Consider the following 15443-nt stretch of genomic DNA (forward strand, 5'->3'; position numbering starts at 1 on the left):
CTAAAACAAAATTACTTTTGACAAATTTGAGTGGACAGAAATATATTCTTGAGTTGTTCCATACCATTTGCAAGATCATAGGGACATAGTTTTCATTCTTTGGTATGATAATTTGTGAGAAAAGGTTATAAAAAAGAATCTCTACTTATTTCATGCTATTATAATCAAATTGCAGTATTTATGAAATCAAGTGCTACTCAATCAAATCAGCAGTCAAAGGCTAAGGCCCCACTGAATCTGTCGCGGCGCGTCGCGTGCGTCCAACACGGCTAAGCGGTTTGTGCGTTTTGATCAACTGTCATAGTTCAAATACGAGTGGCCCCACACGGCGCATGAGCGTGGGTGCCTCAGGTGCGTTACCGGACTGGACGCACACGAGGAACAAAATGTTTTGTTTTAGCCGCACTTGGACGTGCATCTCCGAGCTGAGGTCCGCATGAAGGAAGAAATTGTGGTAGACCTACAACAACCTGCATTTGAACCACCTGCCCAACTTTGAGTTATAATCAAATGTGATGATTTGTGGTTATGATAAAGAATTCAAGTAGTTTTTCTTTATTATATTCTAATGGATACATTTATGTAAATACCTTTGTTTCAGAAGTTACTGTATCAAAGTGTTCAGTTCACACACAATCTACGTATCTTAATTTTTGTATTAAATAAAATAAAGTGCAACTTGACAAATTTTGAAATCAGTAATCCTTCCCTCAGAGTTACTGCAAGTTGCTTACGTTGATACTGATCTTCTGTAATTGATATTCGTGAATTAAGTCAAAGGTTTTCGGCGGCATCCGACAATATTAAATAAACTTGTCTGGACCCTGTGGTAACTTATGAAAGTGTTGCATATTCTCCACTCTTTCCTCGTTCTCAATTTATGTCATGAGTCCAGATTTCCCTACTGTTCAACGCCTCTAATTTGGTTGACAGCAACGAGTCAGAGCAAAACCTCGCGCGTTCCCTTCATAACGGGAAGTGCCGCTGAAGTTTGAAAAGTCCGTCTTGTAACCATCACTTGTTTGTCTGGTTGGGCCACTCTCGCAGAAGACGGACACGCTCATAGACGGATAGCCGTGTTGGATACGCGCGACGCGCCGCAACGGATTCGGTGGGGCCTTAGCCTTACACTGTTAGTCTATTTTAGTTGTTTAATCAAATTTGTCTTAGGTCTCTTTGTTGCCTTTTTCTCTCTCCATTTTCTGCAGACATAAGTTAAGGTAAGTGACATTTGTCACTTGTAATAATTATACCTACTCCCAGAATAACATAATAGGGCAACTCTTTTGATCGAGACAAAACTGAAACTGGCATGAAAAGGCTAAGTGAAGTGAACTAAACTTCAGCTAAATTATACCTCATCTGGTATGTCTCAAACAAACTTCAGAACACCAACAAAGTTTCATTTAGTGTGGATTTAATTTGACTTCACCCAGATGGATACTTGAGTAATGTTTTCCATATAAGCCTTCTGTTGCAACTACCTTTGGCCCTTTTTGATCTTGTTTTCAAAGAAGTTGGTGGGAGACTAGCACAGTAGTGGCTGGTTATAAGGAGTTAGAGTTGAAGCTGCAATGTTGAGGGCATATGCTGGCTGATTCAAAAGTTGCCATAACAATACAGCATTATCATCATGATGCATTGGACCACTGTTCTGTTTGCACTTACAGTGTTCCTTGAAAGTGTTCTCTCATTTTAGAAAACATTAAATTTTGTCTTAGATTGAATACTTTCATGCTACACAGCATTACATTTTTCTTCCAGGTGGCTACGATCACGTACCTGTGGACTCGATGCAAGGAGGTCCAGGATCGAATTACGGACCTATAGACCCGCGAGACCTTCCGCCTGGACACCCCGGACACCCTGACCTGACGTTTGATCAACAGATACCGCCGCAGCCTCCACGTGACAATAATCAGATGGCAGCGTGGTATGACACGGATCTCTAAGTCAGTGTGGTTTTCAAGGGAATTTAAAGTCATTTCTCTTAATATATATACATATTATATATATATAAAGGGTGTGCAGCAGCTTTTCTTCAGTACAGAAGTTAATGAATGCTTACAGCTGATTGTCTACTCTGCATTTAGAAATGTTTGACTTCTAAATTTAAGGAGCAAAATCAAACAATTACTGTATATTAGACTCACACCCACTCTGTTGCAGCTAAGAAAGCATTTTATAAGTGAAGTGTAATGGGTTGGAAGTTTAAGTTAAACAAGAATAATTGTTTACAATGATAGGTGCCATGTTGACGTTTTTGGGGCAGAACTCATAGTACTGTGTAAATGCTCCGAAAAACATATTTTATCAATATTTAAATAATAAGAAACAATGACTACACGATGGAGGACCTTCCCCACCCGCCTCCATTAACAATCGTAAATGCTGTCGTGTTTTCCCTTCCACCAAGGTGTTACGAACACCCAGGTATTTGTTGGGAGTTGAATGTTTGGCAGCTTAAGAATTACTACAGCTGTCATGAATTTTGTAGATTTTTATTTAGTAGCCTAGTTAAATGTTTATAAACTCCAGGATTTGATTTTTTTTCTTTTTTTCCTGAAAAGAACGTAAATAGAGTAGGCTAGTGAACATTTGTTATGCACAAATTTTATCATGTATTGGTTACTACTCGATGAGACTTCATGAGTGGCAACCCATACAAAGAAATCTTAGTTTTCACAAGTAGAATATATTCATGTATTAAAAGTTTGTTTACCTAAGTTTTAAAACAATGTTATGGACAATCATGTAATGTAAATTATACCAAGATTGCTGTAGAGTACTTTTTAGTGGTTATGAACTTTTTTTTTTTTTTTTTTTTAGGTTTTGAATTTTACCCTCAGATGGAGACAATTTTTATTATGATTACATGTAAAGAAGCCTATTTTCTCCTTAAGATTCAGAAGAATCTATAGAGTAGATGTCAAATGGTTTTTATTGAGTCTTATGTTTGTACTGTACTTTTTTTACATACCACGTGATTCTGATCAAATTTGAGAAGATTGTGGAGGTTTGGCAAGTTTCTAGGGCAATCGTTTGAAATTGTTCACCGTATTTCTGTAGGTATCGTTTTATATAAAGAACCTAGACATGAGAGTTTTTCAGATTCTCTTCGTTCATTTTGCGCTCTGTATAAAAAAAAACAAAAAAAACTCGCTTCCTTTTGTACGTTCTTGATTACCCAAGAATACTTGCCTCTGTTTGCAGTCTTTTTGACTGAGTTGGACAATTTTGTATATGCATTCATTTAACATGAGGAGAGATGTGGAGAAGCATCTACCAATAATTAATGTTAGCTAAGTCAGCATTACGCTGAGCAACCTGATTAACTGTTTCCTTTTTTTAATGAGTCTAGGTAAATTGCCTCTCCACATGTTTGGTCTCATACATTTTACAATCCATATTCCTGTATGTTTTCAGTTTTGTGCCACAGTATTAATATGAATTAATGATTGCAGTCGTCATCTTTACCAACCCTATGTCTTGTATCTCTGCTAAAGCTATTGATCACATGTCAAGTTCCATGAAGTGGGGTCTACATTGTGTACAGATTATGACCTGACACACAAATACTATTCCATCATTTAACAACTGGTAATCTGTAGACGATGTAAACAACCATCAGGGAATTTATTCCTTTCCCCTGCATTGTAATTTATGTCCCTATCATATTTTTTCCACTTTTCATCAACATAGGATCCTTTGAGTACAGACCATTCCTATGAAGTGCACTTCATTTTCAATTGCATCTCTCTCTCTCTCTCTCTCTCTCTCTCTCTCTCTCTCTCTCTCTCTCTCTCTCTCTCTCTCTCTCTCTCTCTCATAGTATTTCTTATATCCTCATTACAACTTGAATTTTGTTAGTTTTGTAGTGTATCTTTCATCAGATGTCTGATATAAGTCAAATAAAATGTTTTTTTTTTTACAGAAAATATTTTTGTCTTTTACCTCATGTAATGTGTATGCGTGTGCGCTTCCGCGGCGCAGACACCCAACTATTGTGACAATTACGTGATAAAAGAGCAGCTAAAATTGGATATAATCTACAAACAATATAATTATTTACAATAATTTGACACAAACAAAATAGTTCTTTGCAATACTCTGAAACAGATTAAATTGCTCTGTACAGTAATCTGAAATTTTTAATTACAATAATTTGAAGCAGAATCTGTAAAGTGAAAGTAATAAATGCAGAGGAAAAAGAAAGGATAATAAAAGCTATACATATAGGTCAGTGCCTAGGATCATAAAGGAATTTTTGTTGAGAGATAGTTAACATTTCTAATTAACTGTGATTGAATGAGGTTTAGTACGAAGGGATCTGTACTTGAGTTAATATCAGATTTGATTAATTTCAATATGACATTAAAAATTTCTTGTAAGATTTAAGAATTATTTCAAGTCCATGCACTTGTTAGTAGAATAATAATTAGCACTGTCTTCATGAACATTTTTGTGTTGGCTGCTTTTTTAGTGAAATAATTGTCACTGTAAGACCTACAGATAGTACCATCTAATGATTAACTGGTAACTGATTGGTCATGAGACACTTCAGATTGCTGCAAGACTGCAATGAATGAAATTAATTAAAGTTTTGGGCCAGGAAAGGTCTAAAATATATTAGGGGTTCACTCATAGGCATTACTTAAGGTTCTATGCAGGTGAATGACCTTTGGCCTAAATGCTACATTCAGTTCAGTTAAGGGTTCCTTTTTTCAAAAATGGGTATAATACTGAATTATAGATGTTAATAGAATAACTAGTAAGTCAATAAAAATTTTACTATGCCAATATGACCAAATTTAGCATCACTTAATGTCAACACCACATGCTCACCCAATAAAATGTAATAGATGTCAAACACCCATAACAGTGCAGCATTTACTTATTGAGTGCCCAGTTTGGACCCAGCAAAGATCAAATTATCTACGGAATTCAAAAATGAAAAGTATTCTTGCTGAAAGCAAAGATTTTTCAATTAATAACATCATAAATTTAAATAAGACAGGTTTCTTGAATAAAGTCTAAATTTTTTAAAAAAATTGTATTATTTTTTTTTTATTTTTTTTTCCTTCCTCTCCTCAGGGTTAATCCCTGAGAACCAGCCTGAGAAGAGTCTACTTGAGACTCAGAGGTCTGGAAAAACTAAGCCCTATTAATAATAATAATAATAGCACCAGTAGAATTTATTGAATTTATTAAAAATACCCAGTACTAAATTTTATGCTGCAAAGTTGATTTTACTAATTCATCTTTGTCAGTTACAGTGCAGTTTTAGAAGGTAAAATATTTATTAAACTCGGCCACACTGCAATTTATTACTTTTTGATGAGATAAAATTGTGGCAAAACTAAAATTACCCAAAACACTCGTGTCTATTACAATGTAACCACTTATTATTCTGATTGAGTAGTTCTTTTCAGCTTCATTCTCCATTATATCATTAATTTCTTCCAAGATTATTTTGAGGCTAATATTCTAAACCAGACATATATCTAATTAACAGGATTTTTATTAAATACCTAAGTATTGTAGACAATAGGTCGATTATGCCATTTTAATAGACCAGAATCCTAGTGGGGCCTAGTGCTGTCAGTGCACCTCCTGCAGTGCAATGTAGGCATTACTTAAGGTTCTTTGCATTGTCCCTCCAGCCCCTAGCTCAACTACTTACATTCATTTTACTGTACTTCCTTTCATATTGTTATTCCATCTTACTGTTCACTCATTCCTAACAATTGATTCATAGTGCAACTGCGAGGCTTTCCTCCTGTTTCTCCTTTCAAACCTTTTCATTGTCAATATCAGTTTCATTACTGAATGGCCTTAGTTGCCCCAGTGCTTGGCATTATGCCTAAAACCTATAAATCAATCAATCAACCAATAGAGCAGAATAACTTGAGGAGAAAGGAGAGCTTTTGGCTGAGACTCCCATGGAAGGCTCAAATGTGACTATAATTATGGAATTCATGTTATCATGAGAACTGTCATGTGAAGAATTCCTTGGCTATGATTCTGGGGTAGCTGCCACTTCCTCTGTGATGTCAAGGACTTACAAAAAAAAAAAGGAGTGCCTCTGTGGCATGATCGGTATGGTCTTGACCCGCTACCTTGATGGCTGTGAGTTCGATTCTTGGGCATTCCATTGAGGTGTGAGATATGTGTATTTGTGGTGATAGAAGTTCACTCTCAATGTGGTTCGGAAGTCACGCAAAGCCGTTGGTCCCGTTGCTGAATAACCACTGGTTCCATGCAACGTAAAAACACCATACAAACAAACAAACAAACAGGACTTACAAATGCCCCTGAAGCTTGTGTGTGACTTCAGGTTTTATTTTTTTTTAATGAAGAACTATCGAATGAATATTTTCAAGGGTATATGATTTTGGGCTACCTGGCAGTCTTCCTGTAACATCATGGACTTACAAATGTCCATTTTCCTTTTATGGGGCTAAGGGCTTTATTGCTCTTCCGACCATTTTTGTGTCACATTGGTTAATGTAAGTTAGGCCTGACCTACAAACCGCATATTATCCTGAATAATTATTGTTATACGAAAGTAACAGCGGGTTCGTAACACTTTTCTACCTATTTATGACCTGCCTAACTGCTTTTGGATGAGCAGAATACAGATCTCGTGATAATCAGCTGGTATTTTATTGATATGGCTGCTTTTACATAACTTATTAGAAGTGGCTCACTATTTTATCTCATTCTTTGATATCTTGCCAGTAACTGTAACTTGAAAACAAGTGTTTCTGTTTTTCATTTATCTCATCTTGATAGTGAACTTTGGGACCAAGTTCCCTGGGAGTGGTGTGGTTGGTCTGGTGTTGGCATCCCACCTCGGTGGTCACGAGTTCGATTCTCAGTCATTCCATTGAGGAGTGAGAGCTGTGTATATTTCTGGTGATAGAAGTTCACTCTCGACGTGGTTCGGAAGTCACGTAAAGCCGTTGGTCCCGTTGCTGTATAACCACTGGTTCCATGCAACGTAAAAACACCATACAAAAACAAAACAAGTTCCCTGGGTTCGAGTTAAAGCAGAGACGAGAAATAGCTGCTGCTTGCCTTTCTGGGCAGGTTACGGATGAAAAGGACCAGCATCGGGGCTGCAGCCTCATTCCTTGTGAGAAAAACAGATAAAATGGCGAAAGACCATCCTAAATGGGAGCCAACCAGAAGGGGGAAATGACTTAAATGAATAGTAACACCAAATTTGATACGAAATTTCTTTAAAACTTTATATTTTATTCATTAAAGCACGAGTCAGAATATTGTTGTTGTTTTATAAAGACGCAACAACCCGATATTTGTCTTTGTTTTATAAAGACACAACAACCTGAATATTGTCATTGTTTTATAAAGACACAACAACCCGAGTATTGTCGTTGTGTCTTAAAGACACAACAACCCAAATATTGTCTTTGTTTTATAAAGACGCAACAACCCTAATATTGTCATTGTTTTATAAAGACACAACAACTCTAATAATGTCATTGTTATATAAAGATAAAGACACAACAACCCAAATATTGTCATTGTTTTAGAAAGACACAACAACCCTAACATTCAGTGCCTCAGTGGCGTGGTTGATATGGTCTTTGCCTGTAACCTCGGGCATTCCACTGAGGGGTGAGAGATGTGTATTTCTGGTGATAGAAGTTCACACTCGACGCGGTTCGGAAGTCACGTAAAGCCATTGGTCCTGTTGCTGGATAACCACTGGTGGTTCCATGCAACGTAAAAACATCATGCAAACAAACCAAATAACAACCCCAATATTGTCATTGTTTTATAAAGGCAAACGGCGAAACGAATCGTCCCTGTGTTTATTTATCAACCGACCTTGAGGCAGAGTCAACGCGCATAAAAATATCGCACAAAACCAATTAAAGATAATGGTGATAATTATTCTTTTGGCTCGCGAGAGCCATTTAAGTGGGTGCTCCTCTGCTGGAGTTAACACGTGCAGCCATTTAATAAATAAGTCATATTTTTGCAAGCACTTCAAAAGCGTTGCTGAGAAATGAATGTCAGTTCTGTTCTTCGAGTAATAATATAATCGTGAAGTTATTTTTTTTAAGTTTTAAATTCAGATGCGAAAAATAACGATTTACGGGGGAAATAAAATATATTTGAGGAAAGTCTGAAATTAAACAACAGTGCGAAGAAAAGGTCTGAGGTTTAATCTCTACATGACAAAACATAACGCGAACGATTACTGTAGTATTACGAGGAAGTTCATTCCGAATACACGCAAACTTCTACTAATGTAATACGAAGAAATTCGTGCCGAGTTCACACAAACTCCCACTATGGTCAATCACTGTTAATTACTGACATACAATTGGCATCCTTCGAATGTTTCACGGTACATGCAATTTTATGAACTACTGTTGACAAGCTCACCGCTAACATGTGGCGCGCCTATGATCGGTTAAGTGAGGGAGGAACTTACTTCCCTTCTAAGGAAGTAATTATGTCATTTATTTTACTAACATTTTTTTTTTGTCTCATAAGTGTTGTGACGTATCGCGTTTAACGCCGCTTTCCTTGGGTCAAGCGCCTTGACTCTTCCAGAACTACCATCCATACCAAGGAAGTTGTGAAATAACAAAGCTTTTCCTGGATAGATATGATCTTGCAGTGCACGAACCAGTGGAGTTAACTTTTCTAGTTTGTTCTTATTCTGTTAAAATGTGAAGGAGATCATGCTTTGAACTTGAGTATATTTTTATTCTTGATTTTTATTTAACAAGTCATCCACCAAAGTGTCATCTTCGCCTCATCGAGTGGTTCTGTATCTTCTCCATTCTGACTAACTATAGCATTTGTCCATATATCCCACAGCCACGAAACTATCATCTTGTGGAAATCCACTTCTGTTATTGTGACTTGCTCTTCTCTGGTTTGGATCATGGTCGGAATTCCGCTCCAAAATTCAGATGACCCATTTTTTATGCCCTCGTAACCACCGTTTTCACGAAACTCATGAGCAATTTAAGTCAACCCATGAATCTCTTATTGCGTGAATTTCTCACCCAATCAGTTCAGAATCTTGGATAACCTTTAGGCAATCGCTTAACAACAACAACAATAATAATAATAAAAGAAAATTTTTATAATCTATACTTGGAATCACGTCTGGCATAGCAGCGAAAATAAATGCAATCTATTTACTTCTTCCTGACAAATCACAATGTTCCATGAGTCAGATCTTGTGTTTTTCTGTGAAAAATCAGGTCCCCCTCCCCTCCCCCCCAAAAAAATGCAAGAATGTGTTCAAAGACTACTAAATATATATATATATCTCCTAACTAAAGACTCGTCAGAGAGAGAGAGAGAGAGAGAAAGAGAGAGAGAGAGAGAGCATTATATCAGATGCAGCAGGAATGGTATTACAGTATTCTCTTCAAGATCTTCAGTTGAAGACCCTCGTGGACAGAGTCAACTGACAATTAACCCAAGAGGAGTCTGGGAGAGAGAGAGAGAGAGAGAGACAGAGAGAGAGAGAGAGAGAGAGAGAGAGAGAGAGAGGTTACTATTGTGAAAAGGTGATCCACAAATACGTACATACAAGGAAAGAGAAAATAAAACCAATACGAATGAAATCGAGAGAGAGAGAGAGAGAGAGAGAGAGAGAGAGAGAGAGAGAGAGAGAGAGAGAGATTGATATTATGAAAAGGTGATTCATAAATACGTTAATAGGATGGATGAGAAAATAAAACCAATACGTTACTGGCAGCCAAGATACCACTCCTACTAGATGAGTATAGTAGCTATTAAACCTCGTACTAGAAAAGAAGGGGCACTGTTTGCAGCAGCAGCCTGCTTACTGTATAGTGTTGCAGTGGTTTCTTGTTCTCCAGACCTGAACCCACGACAAATTAATCGTTATTTCTGGCGATAGAAGTTCACTCTCGACGTGGTTCGGATGTCACGTAAAGCCGTTGGTCCCGTTGCTGAATAACCACTGGTTCCATGCAACGTAAAAACACCATACAAACAAACAAACAAAATTAGACGATCGAAGTAGGCAATTATTTCAGAATTACTAGGTTATTTATTTATTTGTTTTTATTTAATCGTCAATTGTGGCAAAGAGTCCAAAACATCCGATCCTGGGTATTTCAAGATATCAGAACGCTATCTAATAATAATAATAATAATAATGTTGGTGTTTTCGTATTAACTGAAGCAACAAGCAAATCTTCATCACTGTTATTATTAAATGTTTACGGAGTCACTCCACTTTAAATTCATATCTCCTTCTTCTTATGCCGGAATCTGCGCAAACAGCCATCAACTAATATTGACGTATGACAACCTTCAACGCCGTTGTAGACAACTAGTTTTAATAGCACTTAATTGGTAACCCCGGCCACACCCACCTTTTCCCTACTGTTGATGCGCAGCACGTGTTTATTATTGTTAACTCGATGTGACGGGGTTCGTTCAGTTCATAAATCTCAACGGAAAACTTTGGACGTAAAGGGCCGCGTTTAAAAAGTCCGACGGGGTCCGTTCAGTTGATAAATTCATAACGGAAAACGTTTGACGTATGGGTTACGTTTAAGAGGTCTTGATTCCAAGTGCAGCGTTCAGTAGTATTCTAACCAGTGACGGAAAACGTCTGCGATGTGACGGGCTCCTTTCAGTTTATAAAATTCATAACGGAAAACGTTGGACCTAAGGGTTGCGTTCAAGAGGTCTGATTCCAAGGGCAGCGTCCGGTAGTTCTCTAACCGGTGACGGAAAACGTTCGTTCAGCTAACTATCTGGAAACATTTAAAAGGCGGGAAACGGGTAATAATGAAAATGTTTGACATCATGGATGAAATTTTAGGGTCAGTCGTGTCTAGGCGACGAAACGGAAACGGAAAATGTTCCGGAGTTCACGTCTGCGAATGATCTATACATCGGCACATTGGTAATAAGAGGAAAGCAGACGACAGCCAGAGCAGATATTAAACTGGTAACCAGGATCCATACAGAGAGTCTGTATGGATCCTGCTGGTAACAGAATAGGGACGCCAAAGGCCCACCCAGTTCAGCGCCGTAAACTCGTAGCAACAAATCTGACAATCGAGTGCCCTTGCTAGCTTCGAAGCAATTCAAGATAACTATGATAATTTTAAGCTAGTTTCTCAACGACAATGGTTACTGACACACACACACACACACAATCTAAAACTGATTCCATAAAACGGCAGGAATCAATAACGAAAACTTCTTAAACAGTAACCCATAAAATAATTATGAAGAAACATCTGAAACGTTTCCTTTAACATCATAATCTAGCTTATGAAGGTCCAGCTTATTTGCTAAAAAAAATATCTGCTGCGTGTCAGACAAGTCAACAAAATTAAATAAGATCTAAAAAATGTTAGATTAGCTTCCTGGGTTTATGCTCTCGATAGGCAATCATTTTCAGGATCGCACAAGTGCTGGAGTTCCAGAGCACGTCCTGTGACATTCCCTATGCCTATGGTACATAAAGAGAAATGTAGTGAATAAGCCTCAGGCTGGATATTATTCTTACAGATGTTATGAAGGACGTATTTCTGCTCCAACAATATTGCTTTATGACGTCTCTTCAAGATTATATACCCCGCCTAATTGAGGAGATGAATAACAAGTTTTATACTTCCTCACATTCTATTATTATTTGTTGTTTATTATGGCATTAACGAGGTCTTGCGCCAGCACAGGCTCTTCCTCAACGAAGTCTTATAAGCTTTAAGAGCGTCGTTTAATTTTAAAATGATCTGATCAAGGGCGAAATATTTTATTTTCTCTTTTGACTAAAGTTTTATTATGCTGCTGCCGGAAATTCCGTTTGAAACCCAACGTAATATGAATTAAATATATATAAACTGTAAATGCGTCTTTATATACAGAAGGCCGGTACTCACCGCATTACTAGCCCTAGAACACTACTCCGTCTATTTTAACAATTTTTGTCTATTCATTTAAGTTCTTTTTTCCTTTCTAATTACTGATCTCTTCTTTATTTCCTATTACCTCCTGTTACTTCTATCAAATGAACACTATATTCTTTGGAAGCTTGGTGGTCTTGTTCCGTGTGAATAAGGTTCACATTCTAAATGATAATAATAATGATTATAATTATTATAATTACTCATAATAGATCAAGTCTTGAAATCGAGAAACAAATCCGGTTATGTAGGGGTATACAAATATATTTGAAAATAAATCTAAACAGATTCCCGGAGGTTCTCAGTCTGCATTTATGTTTAAATATATTAGTACTCCTACATAACTCTGAATTCGTTTCTCCGATAATAATAATAATGATGATAATAATAATAATAATAATAATAATAATAATAATAATTAATAATAATAATAATAAAATTACAATACGCTAAATTTGACAGCTAACACATACCATGGCCTTTCCTGGTGTAAATAAAAACATCTTTTAGCTCATTGCATTTATTTTTTAAAAATATATTTGTATTCTACATAACTGAATTTGTTTCTCCAACAATAATAATAATAAATAAATTACAATACGCTAAATTTGACAGTTGACATACTACGGCCTTACCTGGAGTAAATAAAAATATAATTTAACTTGTAACTACAGTGGATTATAAATCACGACCATAAAAGTCCTCTGAAATTTAAAACAGCCATGAGCGAAATTACGCCTCGGAGAAAAAAAAAAAACCATCGGCGGTTTCCGAAGGAAGTGTCAATTATGAAAGCGTTTGCCTTTTAAAAGAGGCAGAAGACACCTCGGTTCCCATAAGGTCGGTTTCAGGTTTTAAGGCGAGTGAAGACGAGAAGCGGTGCCAGGAAACGAGGAACGTAATCGTGCCACTTTTTTTTTTCCCCGCTGCGGTTTTACCCAAATTGCTCTTTTCGCCTCGGTAAGGTAAAGTAAATTAGACCCTGATTTTGCAGGAAGGAAATGAAGGTCTGATTGCAGTGTAATGTGTTTGTTTGTTTGTTTGTATGGTGTTTTTACGTTGCATGGAACCAGTGGTTATTCAGCAACAGGACCAAAGGCTTTACGTGACTTCCGAACCACGTCGAGAGTGAACTTCTATCACCAGAAATACACATCTCTCACTCCTCAATGGAATGGGCCGAGAATCGAACCCGCGACTACCGAGGTGAGAAGCAAACACCAAACCAACCACGCCACTGAGGCGCTATGCAGTGTAATGTGTGGAACCAAAATAATATATATATATATATATATATATATATATATATATATATATATATATATTTAGATTTGAAAACATATAATTTTCGACTGAAGATTCAAGGCATTCACAATTATGGATATACAATGACTTGCGTACATTGTATGTATTAATGTAAGTACATTTCATTCTTGCACACACAGACTACCCAAGTAAATACATTGTATTTATTGATGTAAGTACATTTCATTCTTGCACACACAGACATACCCAAGTAAATACACTGTATTTATATATTGATGTAGGTACATTTCATCCTTGCACATACAAACATACCCAAGTAAATACATTATATTTATTGATGTAAGTACTTTCACTTCTTGCCACACATACAGACATAACCCAAGTAAATACATGTATTTATATATTGATGTAGGTACGTTTCATCCTTGCACATACAAACATACCCAAGTAAATACATTATATTTATTGATGTAAGTACATTTCATTCTTGCACACACAGACATACCTAAGTAAAGACATTGTATTTATATATTGATGTAGGTACATTTCATTCTTGCACATACAAACATACCCAAGTAAATACATTGTATTTATTGATGTAAGTACATTTCATTCTTGCACATACAAACATACCCAAGTAAAGACATTGTATGTATATATTGATGTAAGTACATTTCATTCTTGCACATACAGACATACCCAAGTAAATACATTGTATTTATTGATGTAAGTACATTTCATTCTTGCACACACAGACATACCCAAGTAAATACATTGTATTTATTGATGTAAGTACATTTCATTCTTGCATATACAGACATACCCAAGTAAAGACATTGTATTTATATATTGATGTAAGTACATTTCATTCTTGCACATACAAACGTACCTAAGTGAATTTTTGCGGAGAAACGCACACGTTATATATATTATATATCTATATCTATATATATATATATATATATATATATATATATATATATCTTATATATATATATTATATATATCCATTCAGGAAATCGCAGACAACCACATCAGAAGAATAATTTATTAGAGACGTTTCGCACATACAATGTGCATCTTCAGTCTGTTGAGATAAAAAACACATACATATTAGCATTCAATAATAGCAGGATTCTCAATATAGTAAAAAGACTAAAATTAACTTAAAATTGACATAAAGGACTAAAAATTTTTACAGTTTATTAATTTGAAACACCCTAACATTAATTTTACTGTGGAACTCGAAAACGGTAATTCATTACCGTTTCTTGATATTTGCATAACTAGGGATCAGTCAATTTTTAACACTTCAGTTTTTTAGAAAGAAAACATATACGGGACTTTCTAATAATTTTTATAGTTCTTGTCAAAAGAGTTTTAAGCTTAATGCAATCTCCACTCTGGTTCATAGAGCAATAAAATACTCATCAAACTGGGATATCTTTCATAAAGAAATTGAATTTTTATCTAATATCTTCCAACGAAACTCGTACCCTAAGAATGTATTTTTTAATATTGTTAACAAACTTTTAACTTTGCATTTTAAACCACCCATTCCAATGATAGGCGTACCAAAGAAACTAATGTATGCCTCCATACCATATATATACAATAGCAAATTTTCACAACACCTAACTAGAATCATAGAAAGTGAAATTCCCTGTCTAAATATAAAACTTATATCTAACAACCCATGCAAAATAGGCTCTTTTTTCTGCTTCAAAGATCGTCTGCAGCAGTTCATGCGATCCAACGTGGTATACAAATTTACGTGCCCGGGATGTCCCGGAATTTACGTTGGATCGACTAGGAGGCTGCTGCAGATGAGATACTGCAGTCACATGGGCTTTAGTTTCAGGACCGGTCAAAAATTAAGTAGGCCTGAACACTCAAACATAAAAAACCACGCAATCAATTGCAAGATAGAGGTGAAGAAACAACACTTCTCTATTTTAGGCTCGGTTAAAGACTCTGATTACATAACCACTCTAGAGTCATTATATATTAAACGTCTTGTTTCCCTCGTTGAATAGTGGAGTTTCATCTTCTCCGCTTTATCTGGCATAATCAACGTTTTAACTTCTTGCCCAAGTCTAGTCATTCTACCTCCTCCCTTCTCAACTAACGGTTGGTTGCGCCTTGGTATTTGTTTTTTATTTGTACTTTTTACTTTTTAGTTTTACTTGTCAATTTTTAGTCCTTTATGTCAATTTTAAGTTAATT

At 36.1% G+C, this 15443-nt stretch overlaps 2 protein-coding genes across 3 annotated transcripts in view; one reads left to right on the top strand and one right to left on the bottom strand.

The window, feature by feature from the left end:
* LOC135210782 (armadillo segment polarity protein-like) overlaps positions 1 to 3929 on the top strand; it is a 54794-nt gene extending 50865 nt beyond the window's left edge. For both annotated transcript variants that reach the window (XM_064243641.1, XM_064243642.1), the window contains exon 13: positions 1765 to 3929. In XM_064243641.1, coding sequence (XP_064099711.1) covers positions 1765 to 1952 — 188 coding nt within the window. In that variant the 3' untranslated portion in view covers positions 1953 to 3929. The remainder of the gene's footprint in view (positions 1 to 1764) is intronic.
* LOC135210783 (WD repeat-containing protein 46-like) overlaps positions 1 to 15443 on the bottom strand; it is a 221078-nt gene that overhangs the window by 194972 nt on the left and 10663 nt on the right. The window lies entirely within an intron of this gene.

This window comes from Macrobrachium nipponense, chromosome 4 (genome assembly GCF_015104395.2).
Source record: "Macrobrachium nipponense isolate FS-2020 chromosome 4, ASM1510439v2, whole genome shotgun sequence".
Classification (NCBI taxonomy): Eukaryota; Metazoa; Arthropoda; class Malacostraca; order Decapoda; family Palaemonidae; genus Macrobrachium; species Macrobrachium nipponense.